This window comes from Blennius ocellaris (assembly GCF_963422515.1).
Source record: "Blennius ocellaris genome assembly, chromosome: 6".
Lineage (NCBI taxonomy): Eukaryota > Metazoa > Chordata > Actinopteri > Blenniiformes > Blenniidae > Blennius > Blennius ocellaris.
In genome coordinates, this window is record NC_137655.1 from 16,907,745 (window position 1) to 16,930,207 (window position 22,463).

Here is a 22,463-nt window from a genome sequence, read left to right on the forward strand (position 1 = left end):
TTCAGGTAGGAGACATCTTTGTACTTCCACTTCCATCCACTTCTAAGATTTTTCTTTTTTTAGATTGTGTCTCCATGAAAATAGGTTAAAAAAACAAACATTTCAGAATTGTTGATCGTAAAAGGTCCTTTTAAAGCACTAAGCAACATCTTACAATACAGTTCATACATTTCTGGTGAGGTCATCCCTCTGATTGTTTTTTTTTGTTTTTTTGAGATTTTCATCAAACTCTATCGTGACATTTTTATGGGTCACAATTGTTTCTTGCATAATTTCAGTGAACAAAATCTTATTGAACTTTTTTCAGTCAGTAGTGCTGTTGGAAATGGGCTTGTTAGTCCGATACATGTTTTCACCATTATTCTAAATCTCTCTAATTACAACAAAATGTAAATTTGTTGTTGATACCATGTAGGTAATGATGCACTGCAGCATCTCTCTTTGGCCCCTATTGCAGCCCAGCCACAGAAAGTATAGCCATATCTTTAAACATGTTTTAAAAAGAAGAAAAAGCAACTGCTGCTGTGACTTAAACGTTATTAAATGATATTTTCCCAGGCATGTGAACACATATACATACACATGCACATATACATATACGTAACACTGCACTGTTTACATTTATAGCAGCCAGTATATATTATATTTTGGAAGAGGGTGGCAAATCAAGATCTTGATAAATCTTCTATTCTGGAGCTGAGATGGGCACTGCTTAGAGTTTGTTTTTTCTTTCTGTTTGACTATTTTTCAAATTAGTGTTGAAGTATTTTGTGTTCTAGGAATATTTTGGAATGGAGTTGCTAAAAAGTAGTTTATATTGTGCCGTTGCTGTTTTTATGTCTCAGATTAAGGTGGAAAAAAAGTTTTTTTTTTTTTTTTTAATCAATTCAAAATATGTATCATTTTAATTTAGGTCATTGGTGTAACGTTTGAATGGTTGCTCATGGTGTTTTCTTGTTTGACCAGTAGGTGGCGCGCATTGTCATCTTTTCATTCGCTCGAAGGAGGAGTCAGAAAATAAGGACAAATTGTACAAACATAACTTTATAGTTAGATCCAATATAATTGGTGACGCGTTTAACGCCTGCACGTAGAAAAGCATAACAATTATTTTTGGGTTTCATGTAATTTTTTTTTCGGTGGAAGGATTTGTTCAGTCACGTGACTTCTATCAGATCCGCGTGCTGAAAAAAAAATCGCCCAGCAGCAGAAGAAGAACTGCGTCCGTGAACATCTGCAAAATGGAGGTGAGGTGGAGGGACAAATAAAACATTGTTGTATCCAAAATTCAGTAAAGCCAACGTTACTTTGTCCCTTCTATCTGCCAGTATTGAGTGTTCGCATCGTGTTGCATTGTGATTCGCGCCGTGTTGTGCAGCTTTAATGGACCGCGGCAGCTCAATGACTGAAAGCGAACTGGCTAGCTGCTGTTAGCATTGGATAGCAGGGTTTACTGTACTCCCGTTTATCACTGTTTTAAGCGTCTCTCGTCTTGAGTTTGCATAACCCTTACGAACACAACACGAATGCGTTAAGGTTGTCCCCATAATAACAGTGTAAATGTTGACGGTTTTGTTGAAAATCACCTCAGCTGTTAAAGCTAAATGCTAGCCTCGGGCTAACGCGGTGTGACCGAAGGCCTCAGCCTGACGACTTTGTATCCTAAAATGCATGAATTCATGCATAAACCACTTAACTACTTGACCACTACATTTATCTGCGCATACAGTCTGGATAAAGGCGTTTATTATTAATGGAGCCTGTTTTAATTGGTTTGTATTTGCAGCGCCCAGAGGCACATTGTCCACCCTGGCGATTCTCCATGCTGCAGAATGGTGTCACAGTGACACGCTGTAGGAAAAACCACAATACCACCTTACACACAATCCAGGACTCTGCGACTCCAGTTCTCAACGTACAAACACCGAATCCAAAATAATGATATAACTACTACACTTTTAGCCATTTTTTCCTAAATGTAGACCACATTAAACCTGCTTCAGATTAAAGATCCAACACTGATCAATTTGATCTGGACTGGATTGTCCTGAAGAGAGTCAACCTTCAGATATATTGAATGCCTGATGCATTCTGAATTTAACAGGGTCTTATTTGATTAAACCATACATTCATCAAAATGTCTTCATGTTTCTGTAGGCAATAGAATCGAGGAGGAAGGCGTGTTAAGGGACAGCAAGAGAAAAGGAAGGGCGGGAGTGGGGAGGTTACAGTAGGGACTCTGAATGGAGAGACAATGACTTGTAAAGGTGGAAGGTAGCTATTTTGTGTGTTCATGGGAAGAGATGGGAGGTAGGTGAGGCCAAAAGCATCAGAGGTGGAGTCAAACTCTTCCACCATGGTGAAGAGAAACAGAGAAGGTGTACTGTTAAAAAAAATAAAAATCAAAGTTTGTGAAGAGTGTCAGCCAGGATCATGAGTTTGAAGGTGGAAGTTGAGGGTACCATCCTGAACATTGTCAATGCAAGTTATTCACCATGTGCTGGTTGCCAGTATGAGAAAGAAAGATTCTGGAGGAAGATGGATGAAGTGATCGAAGGTGTCACCATGGAGGAGAGAGTGGTGATTGGAGCAGAATCCCAGTGTCTTATTGGTGAAGGAAACGGGAGATGGAGAGAAGCATGGCAGGCATGGTGTGGAAGATCGGAATGCAGAATGACAGATAGTTGTGGACTTTGCACAGACAATGGAAATTGCTGTGGTGAACACATATTTTCAGAAGAGTGGGCAACATAGGGTGACATACAAGAGTAGAGGAAGATGCACACAGGTTGATTATAGCTTTAGCAGGAGACGCCACCTGAAAGAGATTGGAGATTGCAAAGTGGTGCCAGGAGAGAGTAGAAAGACCGCATAGGATGTGGTCCGTAAGCTAAATGTGTTCTCTTATGAAGTGCACTGTATTGATGCTGTTTTAATATTTACTGTTGTAAATACATATATAGTCATAGCTCGCCATGAGCAGTTATAAAGAAAATTGAGGATGTGTAACAGTTATTGTGGAATCGAATTGTTGACAAAATAGTGGGAATCGAATCATGGCACCAGTGAAGATGCCTTACTATAACGTATGGTCTCGAGACAATGGCACTGTGGAAAAGACAGGAGGCGGAGATGAAGATGCTTTTCATTTTGAGTGACAAGGATGGATAGAATTTGGGACGAGCTGTTGAGAGACAGTAAATGTAGTGCAGTAGTGTGAGTGAAATTTCTATGGTCTCTTGATAAAGTGCAGATGTACATTTTCTAATGAAGGGCTCTCGGTGCCATCAGTAGGCTGAGGTCACATGTTTGTGTAATGTTTGTTTCAGAGGAGGATCAAAGTTCTTAAGCATGACTCAGCCATGGACAATCAGCTTCCCTCACTTAATTTGTTTGTTTGTTTGTTTGTTTTCTTCTTGTTTATTTTCCAGGACCGTGACTCTAAGGAACCTGAGCAGCTCAGAAAGCTGTTTATTGGGGGTCTGAGTTTCGAAACCACCGAGGAGAGTTTGCGGGCCCATTTTGAACAATGGGGAACACTCACAGATTGTGTGGTTTGTAATTTCCTCATAAATATTCGAAAGATGCTCTCACTTACCTTTCAACTCCTAAAAAAAACCTCCTGCTGCCATTGTGTTGGTTTTAGGTCATGAGGGATCCCAACAGCAAAAGATCAAGAGGGTTCGGCTTTGTGACCTATTCCTCTGTATTGGAAGTGGACGATGCCATGAAGGAGAGGCCTCATAAAGTAGACGGCCGGGTTGTTGAGCCAAAGAGAGCCGTGTCCAGAGAGGTGAGAAAATATAAAAAGGTCTTTGCCCGAAGGCGATTACGTTTGCAGCCCCACGTTCTCTGTGCTCACCGACCGCTCTGCTCCAGGACTCGAATAAACCGGGCGCCCATCTCACGGTGAAGAAGATCTTCGTCGGTGGTATCAAGGAAGACACCGAGGAGTACCACATTCGAGAGTACTTTGAGAAGTATGGAAAGATCGAGTGCATCGACATCATGGAAGAACGCTCCACAGGGAAGAAGCGAGGATTCTGCTTTGTCTCTTTTGACGATCACGACACCGTCGACAAAATAGTTGGTACGTGGTTCAAACATCTCAAAGTTCACTTGATCCATGTGTTTTAGTGATGTAGGTTTTAATTGAATCTACATTTGTGCGTAACTGAATATTTGAGGAATGCAAGGAATTGTTATATTTTTTTGTGCCTAAATGTGCTTAAAGTTCGCGTGTGGCAAAATGGCTCCATCGCGCCCCCTACAGCCAGGACATTTTAGCTACAGCGGCTAAATTTTGTTTTAAAAAAAAGAAGAAAAAATGTCACTGACACCCAAACTCTAAACGCCATTCGATGTCAGCTGTAAAATTGTGGTAACAAACTCCTATTAGAGGGTAAGTCCAGGACACCTGCAATTAGCCAAGTTGACACAACAGGCCTTTGACTGAGACAAGTTTATAATGATACCTGAAGAAAATGGTGACTTGTCATCAGAGGGCGTGTCTGTAGCGACGCTGCGAATGTTTAATATTCCGCCATGAAAATGAAAGTGTTTGTATCCCAGCCCAGTCTGAAGAAATACTAATAGCGTCACCTATCGGTAATAAAGTTTGTGGAATTATATTTTCATGTACCAAGGCCCCACACTTTGTGACATAATAAAGTTTGGTCGGGATATGAAGCACATTGGGACACACAAAAATGTTACTAACACTCGTACTGTCGGACAAGAAGTGCACCATTTTGTGTTAACTGAATTTTTTTGTGACGATTTCCTCCTAGGGGGTAAGTCCAAGAATCCTGAAATATGACCAGTATATGCAACAAGCCTTCCTGATGGAAAGTTATCAAAATCTTCTGGAATAGTAAAAGGACGTGAACATGGTGGCCCGCTGAAAATCAACCCGTCGCCATGAAACAGGAAGTGACCTGCTCTGCATGCTGTCATCTGCCTAGAAATGGATACATGCATATGCTAATGTCCATTCACAGTCAACAGTGCCACCTTGTGGCATCAGGAATTTGACATTTTTTGACACTTTGTTTCTATTATTAGCCCACATTTCCGTCACACGGTGACGTCCATAAAGCCTCAACATTGCACCTTTAAGTTTGTTTATTTTTCCTTTGAAGCCCAGAAATTCCACACGATCAACTTCCACAACTGTGAGGTCAGGAAAGCGCTGTCCAAACAGGAAATGAGTGCTATGTCGAGTAGCCGGGGTAAGCAAACCAATAAATGAGTAAATGGAACGACATTGTGTGTACTCTAAACTTGACGACACTTCACTCGCATGATAAATGTCTCCAACCTGACACCTCTTACGTCAGGCAGGAGCGGCGGATCGGGAAACTTCATGGACAGGGGCAGCAACTTTGGAGGAGGCGGCGGCAGTGGCAACTTTGGCCGAGGTGAATGGCATTTTGCATTTCGAATGAAAGTTCTCAAGAGACTTGTAACCACAGCAGCGCAAACACATTTCACTGTGTAAACGGTGGTCGTGTTGCTTTAAGCATTTTTGATTTGAGCTCAAACTCCGAAGATGAGATCAAACTGTTTTGATCTAAAAGTCCAAAGTGTACGGTATCGGTTTTAACGCTGCCGTTATTTACTTTTGAGAGACTCCGTGCCAGAAGGGGATTTAACATCAGGTTTGTATTCATGACAAACAAAGTAAAGCACTTCCTCCTCCTCCTCCTCCTCCTCCTCCTCCTCAACAACTCCAGTTTTGGTGTTGGATCAGTTCCGTGTTCGTTGACCAAAACTGTCTGGTAGAACCAGTTGGTCGACCTGCTCTGCTGTGGCGGGGAGGTTCTTCTCTCCATGAAGCTAATGATAATGTTGAGCGGCGAACAGTCACATTTAAAGTCTGAGAATCCAGAAGTGTATTATTAATATTTGTGAACTGTTGGCTGTCCTATGTCAGTGCTTATGTTTCAAACACAAGACAAGTCTTATCTCTTCAAGTCCTCCCTCGATTTCTTTGGGGTCGGTTTTCATGAATCCATATTTCACCTTTTGTGTTCCAGGTGGCTATGGTGGTGGAGGAGGGCGTGGCGGCTACGGGGATGATTTTGACAATGGTGAGCTGATGGCTTTTTTTTTCTTCCTGCAATCTGATGGCCTATTTCTGCTGGTGCCACTTTCATAACGCACGCTCCATTACACCGCGGCTGTTTTGTCCTCAGCGAACTGTTTCTGTTGTAAACATGCGTCTTTGTGTCGCTCCCCAAAAAGGTCCCGGAGGGAATTACGGCGGTGGGCCAGGTTACGGAGGCAGCCGAGGAGGGGGCTACGGAGGTGGAGGTCCTGGGTATGGCAACCAGGGTGGAGGGTTTGGCGGCGGCTGCGATGGAGGTTACGGAGGCAACGACGGAGGTGAGTGTTTTTCGACGCCCCCAAATTTTGCCTGCGGCGGAAACGTGCAGCGTGGTACTCCAGGGTCAGTAAATTTAAAGTTTATAATATCCTCAGGGTATGGAGGCGGTGGAAATTACAACGACTTTGGGAATTACGGTGGGCAGCAGTCAAGCTATGGTCCCATGAAGGGAAACAACTTTGGAGGCAGGAACTCGGGTGGACCCTACGGTGGTGAGTTTTTCCTCTCGCAACCCTCTGTGTTCCAATCGGGTTTCTCCTGTGGAGTAACGACGCTATCCCGTGGCCCTAACAGGTGGCTACGGCTCTGGAGGTGGTGGAGGTGGTGGTGGTGGCAGCGGCGGAGGCGGCGGTGGCTACGGCTCCCGGCGATATTAAGTCAATTCATGTTTTCGGTAAGTTTTCCAGCATTTTTCACACCACCTTCGTAGCACAGTACAGAGTGAGCCCATGAAAGTGCAGAATAACTGTGTTCTATCCTGTATCCATTCAACAGGCTTCAGTTCTTAGCAGGAGAGGCGAGGAGGTGAGCAAAGGAGTTGTCAGGAAAGCTGCAGGTTACTTTGAGGCAGTCATCTGAGAGCGTTAGGAGGAACACACAAGTCAGACATTACTGCAGCTAAATCGGAGAAGTTTATGGAAGAAGGACTGTGCACACAAGACATGAGTGCAGATGATACCCCTCCCTGATTGTGATAGATGTTTTCTCTACTGAGCAATTTTACTTTGTGTGCGTCCGAAGTGTGTGTATTGTGCCTATGGTATCAGGGGTAACGGTAAATTGTTTTTTGTTTTTTTGTTTTGTTTCTTCTTTTTTTTTCTATCTGAAGTCAAGTATCAATCAATTTTTTTTTCTTTTTTTATATATATATACATGGGTTAGATTTCTGCTTGCCAGTCACTCATTTTGTCTTTTAACCTGTTCTTTGTTCAATAGTATGAAAATATCAGGCCCCCAAGAAGAGATATAATTCCTTCTTCTTTTTTTTTTCTCAACTTATTGCTCAATTTAAAAATGTCAAGTGTATTTTGATTTTGTATGTGAAGCACAGTGTGTAATTTCCTCATAGTAACAGTGTCAAACGAGTACAGTTTGGATTAGAAATCAGGGGAAATTCCCACTTTTTCTTTTTTGTTCCTGACAAATTAGATTGTTCGAAGTTTCCTCAGCAGTCAAAGACCGAATAAAATTGTGTAGTAAAGTAACATGAAGTTCAGTGCGTCATTGGTTCAGAAGAAAAAAAAAAAAAAGATGAATAAATTGTTAATCTGTTTCTACTGACTGTGAATGAAGTGTAGCGAACAAAGCCTGTCCAGAACTTGTGCCACCACGGACTTGATTGTTTTGCATTTGTTGCCGAAAATGTTCACGATGTATGCGTCTACATGTGCCAGAGTCAATAAAAAAGGGAGTACTGGGTAGTCCTAGAGAAGGGGCCCGTGCACCCCTTTTATGCCTGCGTTCAGCATTAGGATTAGAAGAGCCTTCGAACACCTGCAGTCGGGGGCCCCCTCGTCGCTAGTGTGGAAGATTGCAGATGACTGTCAGGACAGGACGCCTTCAGCCCCAGCACAGTGGACCAGGCAGCAGTTTGACAGAGAAGGGAGAAGGCAGCATGGAGCGCACCGGCCCCGGAGGAAGCTTGCAGTGTCGGTCCTGGTAGTGAGCATCTATCCCTCTTTCAAGGCTAGCTAAAGTCTCCGGCAGCTGGTGCTAGCGAAGAAAGACTAGGTCCTGGACACACTGGAGATCCCGTTGAGGCAGAGATACTGCAGATTTACCCGCAAACACTAGATTTCAGACATAAACGAGGAAAGGGAGTGAGTATATCACAAAGGCTGACTTAAAGAAGATGGAGCAGGTAAGAGTAACCACTTTTCTTGATTTACAGATGTGGAAAAGAGGCATTCTCTTCTTGCTGAAAATCTGTAAAGACCTGATAACATGGAAGGTTCTGGATGGGTAAGAATCTTTTGAAATATTATCCGAGGCTGCTCATATTGTGATTTTTTTACAAGGTGCAAGCCATGGGGGGTCCGAAGCTGAACCGAGCAGGACGACGTTCACCGTTGAACCAAAAAAACGGCTCGAGTCCTTCACGCTGCTTTTATATACGTTCTCAGGAAAATGGGTTTACACGTTTCATTTTATTGTTGGTCATTTAGTGAGGCTCTTCAGGCAATTCCAAAAACAGGCCGAGTTTGAAATGTCACTCGGATGGAGGCGGGTGGTTCAACCAGTAGACCAGTTTGTCCAGACGACGCCTACCCCAACTGTGAATCAAACCTATTGACCCCCACCCACGATGAATGAAGCACAGATGGGAGTTATACAGCATTAAAATGAATTCCATTTATAAACTTGTCATTCCTTTTCATTTTGATTTCATGCGAAAAAAATGTTTTACCTTAAACATCTTAAGTGTACAGAAACGGATATACTGCAGTCATGGGAGTACTTTTGGTCAGTTTTCAGAATCGTAATTACTGTTAGATTTCCTGCACTTGTCAGAGGCGCCTTTAAAATAAAGGAGCTGTTCAACTTATCAGGCAGGAAAACACTGAAGATAAACTACACAAACGGCAATGGCGATAACATTTAAACTGCTGGTAATAAATGACAATGTGTCACGATACAATATCAAAGTATTAAAGGTTAATTAATCTTGTATGCAAAGTTCAAGGATCAGTGATTTTCAGTTTAACGTCTCAAAACCAAGAACAGCGTTAACTTTTGATATGATTCGAGGGAGTAGACAGGTCTTGCAGGATTCCCCTAAAAATGAGGATCCACCGACATTTTGCTTTGTTCCTTTTTTTAAACTGCAAAGTATTTTTGAACTTTTCTTTTTTTTAAAATTCTTAGGAAACAGATTCACATGTCCACATTGACGCAAGTCAGCTTTGAGGGAAGTATATTGATCAACAAGGTGAAACTGGTGAAAGCACACAGGCGTCAATGAACTGTTGTGGGTTTTAAAGCTGATTATGTAAATGTGACTTGTTTTATAATAAAAGTATTTTCAATGCAACGAGTGCCTTTTGTTTCTGGAAGAAGAAAAATAGAATTGGGTGTGTTTTGCTGAGCTGTGCATGTTTGCCTTTATTGTGTAGTAAAGCTTATCAAAGACTTTTATTGTTTGATTTCACTGGTTCACAACAGTCCTTGACTTGGCTAACCTGCTCACCGGTTTGGTTCCCCCGTAGAAAGTGGGCTTGGCAGGCAAAAGGGTAGTATCTGTGTGAAAGTGCAGGCAAGAGACATACCGATTGCGCAGGGCTTTGCCTTTTGAATATGCCTCCCCGTCGGCCCATTGTGAAGTTGGCATGCATTCTTTGCACTAAGCATACTCCACTGTAACCCAACAATTGTAGTCTTTGTTGTGCGTCAAAATGAACGCAGTGGGCGTGAGTCCGTCGGGCAGGATTTCCACAGAATTAAAAGATTTAGGTTACTGTACAAACACGCCAGCTCTAATGAAGGGCCAACAGATTGCGCAAGCGGTTTAAACCAATGACTCTTTTGTTTCAATGCAAAATTTCAATTATTTGGCCCCTTTTTTATTTATTTTTTTGCAAGCCCCTTGATAAAAGGCTTCAAGTCAAGAACTGCCTTGAACATGTGGTAAGTTATGTAACTAACCCTCAGACTATAAATCCATCTGGCATCAATCTTCTGCAGGATGTGGCTGCAGAAAACCACACAATGTTCTGTTCTCAGAAAATAAGACGTATAGCTATAGGAACAGTTTATTTGAAGGCACAGAAATCAGGATTTAAAAAAAAAATGCAGCAAATCAAAAAGGGAAAGATATAAAACAAGTAACAGTGATTGAAACAAATCATTCGCGTACAGAAATATATTTACAATGTATATACAAGTACAGTAACTCAATCAAGGCAAGTAATGTATTTACAAGCTATTGGTTAAAGAATCTCGGTACAAAAGTAAAATATCAAAAATATTACAACATTCAAGAGAAGTGAGCAAAAACTATACAATAGTTCCGCCAAGCTACGACTGCTTTAAAGCTGAGGGACTACAAAGTTATTGCATAGTATACTAGGATAATGCAGTACCATATTACGAAGATTAGTGGTTGTTTTCACTCTTGTATGTCTTTTTAATGCGAGGAACAAGAAAGATGCTGCCGTCGGTCGACTGCTGGAGGGAGTAGTCTGAGGGGGAGTAAGAGTTCCCCTTCTCGTCTCTCAGCAAGCCAAAGACCTCCAGGTACAAGCTGTTCAGCTGCCGCTTCATATCCTTCAGATTAGTCATGTACTCTCTCTTCTCGCTCAGCAGACGGTCCTTCTCATCCTTCAGCGAATCCAAGTCGCTCTCCAGACCCACAATGTTCTCCATCTTGCGTTTGCGACAGTTCTGGGCGGCCACCTTGTTCTTGCCACGCCGGCGGATGTCGCGGACCAGGGCCAGCTGGGCCTCGTTCAGCTCCTGCTTTGACATCATCTCGTTGAAGTCGTCGACGGGCAGATTGATAATCATTTCGACGGTGAAAGGGATTTTAAGGGCCTTGGCCCGCTGCTCGTCTCGAGAGAGACGGACATCGGAGCGTCTCTTCTGCTTGTCTTTGGTGAAGGGAGCGCCGTTATAGCCGCTCTCCTCTGCCAGCTCCGCCATGTGTTGTTTGGTTTTCTTCCCCTGCTGTGGCGGCTGACCAGTTGGTGCAGATAAACAGATTGCCGGATCGAGATCATCAGGTTGGAAATTAATGGAAAACATCTCGGAGTAGTCAGACTCTGCGCTCCCGGGGTTTTGGTCAAACTCATCCATCTCTGAATCACTGTAGCCAAAGGACCCACTCCCATACACCGATTTCTGCGGTGAACTTGCAATTGGACTTGCGTTTGACGATATTCCTGAATCAGAGTCTGGCACTTCTGGCAAGCTTTGTTTGCCTCTGTCAAATTGGTCTCCGGGTGAGAGGCTGTATACATCCATGGGTGTGAACGGGGCCTTGTTGTGGACATCGGACAAGTTGGCGCTTTCGTTTCCTTCAAGTCTGTGTTGGGCACCGCTCTCTTCCACCAGAGTGTCAGAATAAAATACATCACAGAAGCTGTCTGCACCAAAGTTGCAATTTAGCTGAGGAGCCTCCACCTTCATCTGGCCGACATCCTCAGATTGAGCCATGGAGGGAACGGAGCCTTCAAATGCATTTATAAACTCTGCGGGACCAACATTCAAACAGTTTGTTTTCTCATCTGTGATATTGGTCATGGGGTAAAAGGGGAAGTTTGGATTCTGCACTTCAGGTCTGTTTAGAAGAGGATAGGTTGTGGTTTCTGAAGTGTCCTCCATTGGCATGTTCAGGCATTGCTGTGAAACAAACCAGACGGATACAAGGTCATTAAAATAAACAGCATAAATCATAGAAGTCATCAACTTTGTTTTGTTTACAGTACATTAGAAAAAGCAGTCAATACGGGCTTGGAATTGCACCTAAAGTGGCTTCCAAGAAAAGTTTGTTATCTTAAGATGGCGCAAACATGAGAATAATTGTTCCTAATCTCTTGTATCAGAAAGGTAGTAGGTGCCATGGCTTTGTCCCAACGAGCCATGCAGTTGTTCCCATTGACTGATATTTCACAGATGAGCACTGGTAGAGCTGGTTATTGTTGACAACGAGATATGCAGTTGTTGAAAGCTTTCAGCATCCTGGTGATGGACAAGTCTGTCTCCATTATGCAGTGCTGAGACACATTGGACAGAAAACCTTTCTCTTTTATGTGGCGGAGCTCGCTTGCCATAAAAGTGATCCATTGCTTTTTTTATGGTTCAGATTGGAGTTCAGTCCACTCTGGTAAGCTGGCGAGAGGTCGAGGCAAATAAGGGCACACTGTTTCCGCCCACCAGCCAATGCAAATATGAGGTGAACCATCACTGATAAGCTGCAGCTGAAAGCTACTCGACACAAATCTTCACCTTTCAGCCAGTGAGGGATAATTCGGGGATTGCCACACCTCATATCTGAGAGATTCATCTCACAATAGTGGATATTAATGATAAAGCCTCCACCACGTCTTAGGTACTTACTCCTCTAAAGGTTTTATAGGTCTTAATAATGAAACCTCGTCACAGGACTGCGTGCGCTTGCCTTGTTTGAATGAGACCCCGTCTCTTACCGGCCAGACAATAAAGCATCTGTCCTCCATTGCCAGGCCACTCGTGCATTCTTCGGGTGTCTGTTTCATGCAGACCACCAAGCCGTCGGGTGCAGAAACCATACCTGTAGCTCAGGAAGGGACCACAGCTCCATCCACGCCTGCTCGACGTCCGGAGACATCCTCTGCGTTGGAGGCAGCTGGCCTGGAGCGATGGCGGCCGGCGACAGAGCCGGCTGCTCAGGTGACATCATCATGTTGTTGCTGATGGATGATGAAGCAGGTGCTTCCAGGCAAACTGGGGTATTCTGTAAGGCAACAACATGTGTAACACGGTTTAAACATGCCTTAGAGCCATTTCGTTTAAAAAAAAAAAATAAAAAAAATTCTTGATTTTAATGATATTTCAATATTCTTACCTCTGTTTCTGCTAAAGGAAACGTCTCAGCCAATAGCAGCAAACATTCATCGAAGGACATGCCTGCATCACTTTCCCCTCTGAAGCCCACATTCTGCAAAAGAAGTTGACTTGCTGTTAAATGTAATAATTACTCTTCTTAGTTTAATACTTCCTTCTTTTTTTTTTTTGTTTAACCTTAGCTCTCTGGTGAAAACGCTTTGGCGCAACGACGCCCATGCAAAACTACAGACCCACCTGTGTGGCTGTAATTACACCGAATGAGGCGGCAACGCAGCTACAAGGGCCGCAGCCTATCAAGCAAAGGTGGGAGTGGCTCTCTTCTGACATGAGCGATGTTGGCATGTGCACATACCTGCGTAACCTCGAGAGGTGAGATGGCCGTCTGCAGCGGGACGCTCGGCGGCGGGCGTGGTATGTACTCCCCAGTCTCCTCGTCTAGCTGCAGCTGTGCCAGCAGGGCCTTCTCCTGCTCCCGGAGCAAATGCAGCCTCTTCTCCTCCTCCAGCTCCCGCTGCCTCTGCAGCTCATGCTCCTTCTGACGGTGGTTATAGTCGAACACCTCCCGCCTGGCACCCAGATCGATGTCCTGCTTCCACAGTATGTCAATCAAGTCCATGTCCTGGAAAGACAAACGCGGACCGGTTCAGGGAGCCGTGAGCAGCCAGCCATGCTGTCCAGTGGCGATAATGCAGCCCGCTGGCTGGAGGAAGAAAAGAGCCTCCCTGCTGCGAAGCGTGGCTGTTGCACTTGCCACACCCTGCCCTGTCCCTCAGTATCTGCTCACTGACAACATCACTGGCACTAATGTCAAGGGGGAGAAGCCGCATGAATAATGAATGCGATTCTCTCATTCCCCTGTTGCCACCACACACCAGCTGAAGACACGTATCCTCACCTGATACTCTTTACCGGTAAAGAAATCGTTACCCATTCAATTATCCTGAGGTGTGACGCTGCGTGTCATCCTTTGGCAGCCTGGTATTTTGTACTCTATGGTACAAATGCTCATTTCAGACTAAACCACTTGTACTGAACCACAATTATGAAATCGGGACATCAGGGAGGAAAAGGGATATTAAGCCACATCCTTAGGGGCTATGTCATAACACTATAATATTATGAGCCTCGTCAAATAAAATCTATGTTACATTTTGGCTTCGCTACTGAGATTATGGTTCTTAAATTCCCCGCTAACACTATTGAGTAAATAAGTACATTTGTCTCAAGGGTTCACAGGCTGAGCGCCGTGAACAAGATTAGATTCAGCAAAACCACAACGATGACAGGATTATAACACTATATCCTCACGAGCCAATTGAAACTCCTCTTTATAAACAAGAAAGGCTAAGATGAATAGTGCTGCTCTCTTTTTGGGCCTTTTACTGGAATTATTTACAGAAGGAAACCATTTCTCAAAGCCCCGCTGTGTTGCATAAACCAAAGATACTTGTTCAGGGAGAAACCATGTGAGCATGTGACTTGTTTGTTCCCCATACTGGGGTATGAACATAACTCATGAGCAAAGCAACTTTATACTAAGTTATAAGGACATGGGCAGACTCAGCCTAAAGGAAGCTAATAGGGAAGTGAGGGGAGAATGAAGCACAAAGAAGAACAATGCACGATCATGAGGATGTGAAACTGTTTAGAGAATGCCATTAAGATAATGTTGGCTCAGCTGATCTGATTTAATAAATAGAAATGTGGCGTTTTGTGACTCTTTATAGTCTAAGATCATTGTTATACCAGTCCAGCTAGACGTATATTAGGCTATTGTTGACAAGTTCTTCTGACTACAGCATGTAGCACTGGAAAATAAAAACCCTCTAACCCTCTTTGCCTCAGTGTTGCATCAGCAGCGTGACCACTAACAGATTAGACATTGCCAAGGCTGCCTACCATAAAGCACCAACAGAGAGGTGAGCACACAACAAGAAATTATAGCCTCTGTCGGAATGAGGAAGCCACCTAAAACGTTTGTGTGGGAAGACATGTCTTGAGGTCATTGATGTTTTCAAAGCTAAAAAAAAACAACGCCTTTTGTCTGTTGGTCACACCTTGTCAGCTCATCAGACAGGTCATACAAGCCCCTTCACAAATTAATCACATGTCTAAAAAAAGGGCACCTGCTTACATAATGCCACTTCGATTCACACTTTCACTGTCAACCCATGAAGCCTACTCCCACGAAACCCAACACAAGCAGCTTGTTATTCAGGGCATATTTGGAAATGACCACAAACAGGATTGTCAAGTGTGGACGTGTTTATGTTCAGGTATGCTATCGTTTTTTTTTTTTTTTTTAAAGCTGTCACGAGACTGGGATTGGCACCAGTATGAGGAAACTATCTCGAAAAACAAGTCACATTTCCCAGCCTCATCTGTCAAGGCAGCCAGTATGAAAATATGTAGCCAGACAAGCTCGGGAGTTTGAATTACAAACAAAAAGCCGACAGAGAACACCAGAAATTCAAAGATGACGACAGAAAGTCGACTTTAATGGCTAATTCTGACAGTGTGTGTCTCTGTGTATGTGCTTCCAATGTGGGTTGTTCATTTACCTCTCTACACAAGGGCCTCAGAGGGGACCTGCCTCTGCTGGTTTTCTCCACTTACTTTCATCACATTTCAGTGGACATTCACCCTTGGCCATGGATGATGAAACACAGCTGCAAACCAGCCCCCCTCATCAGTCATCACTGGACTCACACTGACCCCCCCTTCCCTCACGACAGTCTTAAAACAACTACACAAACTCTGGCATTATAAAAGTTCAACTCAGTTCAATATTTCAGCCAGAGAAAATAAAATAAGAAACTCGAGGTGGGGGGGAAAACATGTCTGGACTCGACTCTTTGTGGTTATTTCACATGACTGGAATAGACAAGCACACAGCAAGGATAGAGGCAAGAATATATCCCGTAAAGAACGTGTTTGTGGTGGTTTGAGGCTTCTCTAAATCAGATATGGGATCACATGCTTGAGAGAAGAGGGAGGCGGAGGAAAGCAGCTTCGAGAAAGAAAAAAAAAACTGACAAGGCTCCAGGTATTTTGAATGCCGAACTTAAGAGGACGAAATAGACGGATGTCTTTTTTTTTATTAATAAGAAAAAACAAAACGTGGACGTTTGGCTCATTTCTAGTTTATATTGTATTTGATTTCCTGTCGGGGGGAAAACGTCACAAGTGGATGACTTGCAGAACCGAAAGCGACTCTAATATCTGTTAATAAACACAGCCAAATACTCTCTTATTTCCTTTGCGACTGGCAGCACCTCAGTGGACATTTCAACATTAGACAAACTTAACTACGCCTTAATAAGACTGTCATTGTGTGACAGCGGTTCGATTGGATATATTTACAAATAAAAAGTTGATCTGGACAGTTTCCCCACCAGTAGATTGTATAAAAAGGGAAGTTCACAGCCAATGTGTCTTTTCAAGCGGTCACATAAGGCAAACTCTTTATTTACCTGTTGACTGGAGTGCATCGCCTCCATTTCCAGCATCGTGGAGATTTGTCTTGTTAAATAAATAATAATAATAAAAAAAAAAAAAAAAAAAAACCCGCCTTATGGCCAATAAATGTGTGCGTTATTCCCTCAAAATAGCAGGTAAGATGGCGAGCGGTCCACAGTCCGTCACAGAAGCAGAGCTCGGGGGGAAATGTTGCCTCCTCCAGATCACACCAACACGACGGACCGGCAGGCCCTGCCCACTGGGGCTGCAGCGCCGGGATCGTCCCCCTCTCACCGGCCTATGAGGCTGGAGAGATAGTACGCGCCTGCGTGCGCGTCCGGTGCGCCGCAGCGCGCCGGGCTGACGGGGAGCGGACCTCACTGCTTTTTTCATCATCAGCCCGAGCAGCCTTACCCAACACATTTTAGTGCCTCCATTAAAAGTGCTCCTAAATAAATAAAGATCGACGAGATATCAAATGAAAGCCTTATTAATAGTTGCCATAGATTAGGTCCGATCATAAACAAGTAAAACTTGTTTTCAACATCTTTGTTTGAACGCAGTCGTAGACATTTATTTTTTATTTTTTTGGTGGTGCATAGCGCCCCCTGCTGTCCAACACTCCAGTCATGGAGCTGGAGGCCCTGGGGCCCTAATGTCCCCGTGGAAACTCTGAAGTCATCGACCAGCGCGTGGAAACAATGCCAGAGCTGTGAACACGCACGCACAAACACACACACACGCACGCACGCACACACACACGCACACACACACACACACACACACACACACACACACACACACACACACACACACACACACACACACACAAAACACTTGACAGTCAATTAAAGCAGTCTGGCTTTTCTTTGATGGTCGAAAATATTTCAAACAAAATGCACTTCATTAATTCCTATTCAATCTCATCTCATCTGACCGGCCGATAACAACGCAGTCATCTCAAGGCACTTTTACAGAGAAAAAACAAATAATTCCAAATGAGCAAGGCGTAGGCGACAGTGGAAAGGAAAAACTCCCTTTTACCATGGAGAAACTTGCAAGAGCCAGGCTCAGAGGTGGAGACTTTCTGCTGTTCCAGTTGGATTTAGGAAATCGAACTCGAGAAAAGGACAGGACAGACACAGAGGAAGTCATGACAACGAGGAAATAGCCTGACCAAATAAGGTTGTGAAGAAAAATTGTTTTATTGACCAATCTTTATGCCAAATATGTGAAAACAATGCCAAAGGGTGTGATTATCATAACAAAAGGGTTTATTCACCTGCAAAAAGCCCATTGTCTCTAATGATGAACTAAATGCAATGTCGAGACTGCCGTTGTCAACATCACACAGTATAACGACTTCATCCACTGAGCAAAAAGTCGTCCAAAATACATGGAGAAGACATCATCTCTATACATCCAGAAGATGTCCTCAGGGGGGCCAGAATAAAAGGTTTTAATATGTCTTTCTTGGACGTTGTATTCACGTCTTGTCTGGCCATGATATGGATGTCAATGAAAATACACAGGACAGAGTCAGTTTAGCATTCCATGCATCATTTTTTCGGAGGAAACACATGCACACACAGGTAAATTCCACAAACACTTCCATTTGGAGTTGGATCCATGATCTTCTGTCTGTAAAGCTAGAGCACTAACAAGTGCACCAATGAGACAATTGACAATAATAATTGAAAGTGCTGATAAGACATTTACTCGTGTACATAGTTGTATTCACAAGGTGAAAGGTTATCAAAGGGACAAGTTTCTCTGTGGAGACTTGAAAAGTTGGATGTCTTGTGACCAAAACAATAAAACGGTCATAACTCGGACATTGTGCATTAAACGTCACATGCTGTCTCCTCTTGCCTGTCACGATCTACTTCCCTCAATATTTTAATGACAAATCAATAATTAAACAGGCAGTTAGACTTAACAGACAGCTCGTGACCTGTCCCTTTTAAACTGATTCTGGGTGTCTTTGACTTTTATTTTTATGTGTCATTTGTCACCGAGTTCTGGCTGTCAAACAGACGTCCAGATTACAGCCTGGACGGACGGACATGTCTTGGACGTCTATGGATGTTGCTTGCTCAGTATTTTTGTCTTTGGACTGATGAGAATATTATTGATAGAGATGAATGCTACTCCACCTCCTCAACCAGGATCTGGAGGAATAGAATTTGATGATATAGGGAGATATTCTTCCCCTTATAATCTGGTTTTGGTGGGGATACTTCAAGATTTTTGATCAGTTCAAATCTTTCACCCATAAATATTTGGATGAAAGAATTCAGATATCTAATAATCCACATCTAGTTATTGTTATTCTTCTCTTTATTTGCTGCAGATGCAGTTTGGATTTTAATTACATTTCACAAGATTAACCCCTCTCCTGTGGTATTAATTTTGTCTTGAATAAAATTGTTGGAAAACAAACTCTACAAGACAAATATAAGTTTGGTTGTTGGAGGATGACATACATGAGGGAGCTCCATTAATCTAATTCTAATTCAATTCAATTCAACTTTATTTATATAGCACTGAATACAACACAGTGCTTTTAACAGAGAAAACAGAAAAACCAACCAAACCATAATGATTCTAAACTTGTTATGCAATGTTTTACATTAATGTTCTGATAAGGAAAATGTGCTTATTTTTTATTAATTCGTCCATCTGCATCGAACTCAACATCCCTCCCTTTTTAATCAATAGATTTTTTTCTCCTCCTGGGATTATTGAAGTATTTGGATTTTGACTTATACAGTTTATGTATTGTATTCAATTGTGTGTGTGGCTGCTCTTTTTTTTTCTTTTTTACAGCGGTTGCCACAATACAGCCATCCATCCATTTTCTGTACGGCTGTATCCTGCTCATGGTTGTGGGATTCGCTCTCGGCTCACTGTGGGCGAGGGCAGAGTACATCCTGAACAGGTTGCCAGTCAAGAGTAACTCATTCCAACTTATTACATTACAGATGTATGACAAAACTATGTGTGTCTCAAAACTATAAAGTAGAAGCCAACTATAATGATGAATTTTAAATGAATAAGTATGTTCTTTGGTCGTATAGTTATGAAATAGAACACAAAGTAAGTATTTCAGTTCCAGTACTTCAGTAAAGTACAAAAAAAGAACATACTAGCCATTAGTGGTGAGTGTAATTAGCATCCTCCATAGACTCTGTCCCACTCAGCACATCAGTGATGTTAACAATAAAACCTTCTGAACATGTCACATCTGACATGGCACAACGCATAGGCTCATTTATTTGTATTACTTTATTATTACATTTGCAGGCACTGCTGAAAACGTTTGCCTTTTTTTCATGTGAATGCCTTTATTGTGTGGAAAAGGTCCTTGCTTCTTTTTTTGTGGGATAGGCCGAATGTGTGGGTTGTTTTTGTGTGTGTCTTTTTTTTTTAGCTATGATGGACATTTGTTTTCCCTCTTACCCTCTGTCCACGCACGTTGACGCTTTCAATTGGAAACTTTGCTCAACAAATAACAGTTTGAAACTTACTACATTAAAGTCCTTACGCAATTGAATGAATACCTTTTCTCTCAAAAGCTGCACATTCGGCTATGTTACCTCTGAGAAAAGCTCTAATGTGTTTCCCCTTTGATTATATTCCACAATAAAGAAACATGTTGTGCTCTCAGAACTAAGTTATAACAAGCCGTATATCCAAACAAACAACAAACTTGTCAGACTGTAACCATGTTCATTTGCTCAAATACCTTTGATTACATTACTATGATTGTCTTTGTCTTTTACTCAAGTAATTTTATGCTCCTGTACACTTCACTACACAGTGAAATACTGTGTCAACTGACTGTAACTGATCGGCTTTTTGGAAGTGATTGATATGACAACATACAATTCGTGTTATGAGTTCATACAAGTTATAGTTTGAACTTCCCAACAGTAGGTGGAGGTCATCTTTAGTCTGATCCAATATTACAAGAGCAAACAACTAATATTCTGGTGCATAGTGAGCACTTTCACATGACTACATTCTGGATGCACATTTACAGCAATATGAGTCTGACTGTGAGACTTGTAATTTAGGACATTAGCCAGTGGTAGACATTGCAGGCTTTTTGGTCATGCATTTTCCATTACACATGCTGTGTATTAAAAAGCAGTGAAACGTTGCTCCATTGTGGAGAGACAGGACTGAGAATGCATCCAGTATTATAGTGTAGGCTGCTTCGACAGGGACCATGAAAACTCGATGTAAGCAAATTAAAGTGTATTTATTATTGTGTTCATGTTCCTTACATTGCGTACTTTTAAGAGGCACACTTATTTGAACACTGGTGAACAGAACAGATGAGTGACTGTGACTTTGAAATCTACTTTTGAAGTGTCTTTCGTCTGCACGAGGAAACTTAAAGAAAGTTGTCAAGAGCAAAGTAAATGTTTTTTTTCTTAAAAAAAAAAAAAAAAAAAAAAAGACCCGTCGTAGTTAATTTGAACTAGTCTGACACCTCCGCGTGAGTAAGAAGTCGGATCGAGATGTAATTAAAGTGGCTTTTGGAACTGGTCAGGGTTATAAGACAGACTTGGTCGAGGCTCTCGCACCTATCTGTAAAGAAGTTCACACTAACGTGCAGCTTCACTGTGCCACTGCGCGAAATTACACTAAAAAAAAAAGAAAAAAAAAAGCGTCTTTTTTTTTTTTTTTTTTTCCTTTCCCCTCTCCCCCTGTCGTGCGCGCTCCTGAGCACGCGTTCACGTTTGGCAGCTCCACGTCGACATTCTTCCAGCTGCATATAGTGAAGCGCTCACAGCCGGAGCGAGAAAAGGTAAAAGCAGCGCGAGACACCTTACGATTGGAGCGCTGCAAGTCCGCACACGGACACCAAACGCAGCCAAAACACACATTTGCAGTGTGAATCAAGCAATGTCTCCAGCTGGCTTTAAAAAAAAAAAAAAATTACATTTTTTTTATTGCGTTTTATAGATCTAGACTATTTGCCCCTCGTGTTGGATTGCAGCTGGTCTCTTGAGTCTACCTACATCAGGTATAGTATGATAATCTACTTTTAACTATGATCACAATACTTCTAAAAGCACGCCACTGTTGACAGTGTGCCTGAAAACACGTCACTGTTATAAGCAGGAGTATCTTGCTCTTGGGAAGTTGCTGTCACTTTATTCTTGATGCAGGGCCAAGTTTGGCAACTTCAAACTGATGGAACGATCGGAGCTCAGTTGGCCTGTCGAGCTTCATTGCTATCATATCTACCGTGCTCTCATTGTTTAGTAAATAGCTCAGTGCTCACAGCCTGAGGCATTCAAAAAGTTGTTAAAGCCCAAAAGGTAGAGAGGCAATGGCACACTCACAAATATCCCTCTTCAATATATCAGCAAAACTGTGAACTTCAGATTGGTTTGAGTTTTAAACTGCAACACACAGATGGTCAACCTTGAAGACGTAAGTAAATACATTTTAGGAACATTTTTGGGCGGTTTGTGGTGAGCTACAGAACGACCTATTGCAAAAGCTCAAGTGATATTTATCCATTTAATCACTTCTTCAGAGCTGACTGTGTGAAAAGAGTCCACCTGGCCTATTTTACCTGTGACTCTGGAGAAAAACCCCATCAGACAGCGAGGCTTTCTGTAGGCACAAGGCTTTAACCATGCAGATCAGAGCTACTGCTTCAACACTCTTGTATAAATGATGTTAATCATTTTCTCAGTCATGTACTAAACATTGACGCCTGTGCTGCAAAAAAAAAAAAAGGATAATGCAACATGAGCGTCCTTTTCTTTTTCTTTTGGTTTTTGTGCTTGGCTACAGGAGCACCCAGTCATGAGGAGGATACGGTTCCACACAAGGACAAACCTATGAGGTGGCACTGTGGCTTTCCAAATAAAGTTCTGTGATACACTCCGACTCTGATTGCCTGCAGTCAGTGCATTACAGAACTTTGTTTTGGGAGTTGATACATTGATCCCTGGGCAAAGAAATATCGGCCGACATCTGGACATTTCAGTCTTCAGCAATGATTATGAACATTTCTGTCGAATGTATGTATGAAATATTCTCTAAT

At 42.5% G+C, this 22,463-nt stretch overlaps 2 protein-coding genes across 2 annotated transcripts; one reads left to right on the forward strand and one right to left on the reverse strand.

Moving 5' to 3' along the window:
- The first annotated feature begins 1,116 nt into the window (after positions 1–1,116).
- Positions 1,117–9,413, forward strand: hnrnpa3 (heterogeneous nuclear ribonucleoprotein A3). Its single transcript, XM_080498336.1, has 11 exons — positions 1,117–1,247; positions 3,432–3,554; positions 3,647–3,793; positions 3,880–4,090; positions 5,142–5,231; positions 5,340–5,420; positions 6,039–6,092; positions 6,247–6,387; positions 6,484–6,600; positions 6,683–6,782; positions 8,280–9,413. The coding sequence occupies exons 1-10, from the start codon at positions 1,242–1,244 to the stop codon at positions 6,763–6,765; spliced, it is 1,053 nt and encodes a 350-aa protein (XP_080354462.1). The 5' UTR covers positions 1,117–1,241; the 3' UTR covers positions 6,766–6,782; positions 8,280–9,413.
- Positions 9,414–10,087: 674 nt separating this feature from the next.
- nfe2l2a (nfe2 like bZIP transcription factor 2a) lies at positions 10,088–16,579 on the reverse strand. The gene is made up of 5 exons (XM_080498219.1): positions 16,405–16,579; positions 13,284–13,550; positions 12,930–13,022; positions 12,636–12,818; positions 10,088–11,725 (listed from the first exon to the last, which is right to left on the reverse strand). Exons 1-5 carry the CDS (start codon positions 16,438–16,440, stop codon positions 10,481–10,483), a joined length of 1,824 nt encoding a protein of 607 aa, XP_080354345.1. The 5' UTR covers positions 16,441–16,579; the 3' UTR covers positions 10,088–10,480.
- Positions 16,580–22,463: the final 5,884 nt, after the last annotated feature.

What these genes read in the sequence shown, in the direction of transcription:
- hnrnpa3 (XM_080498336.1), top strand. An exon ending in CACCGTCGACAAAATAGTTG is followed by an intron (nt 4,091 to 5,141) that starts GTACGTGGTTCA and finishes TTTCCTTTGAAG; the next exon opens with CCCAGAAATTCCACACGATC. An exon ending in TTACGGAGGCAACGACGGAG is followed by an intron (nt 6,388 to 6,483) that starts GTGAGTGTTTTT and finishes TAATATCCTCAG; the next exon opens with GGTATGGAGGCGGTGGAAAT.
- nfe2l2a (XM_080498219.1), bottom strand. Translation starts at nt 16,440, where the DNA reads ATGCTGGAAATGGAGGCGATGCACTCCAGTCAACAG. An exon ending in CGATGCACTCCAGTCAACAG is followed by an intron (nt 13,551 to 16,404) that starts GTAAATAAAGAG and finishes TTGTCTTTCCAG; the next exon opens with GACATGGACTTGATTGACAT. An exon ending in GGTCCCTTCCTGAGCTACAG is followed by an intron (nt 11,726 to 12,635) that starts GTATGGTTTCTG and finishes TTTGTTTCACAG; the next exon opens with CAATGCCTGAACATGCCAAT.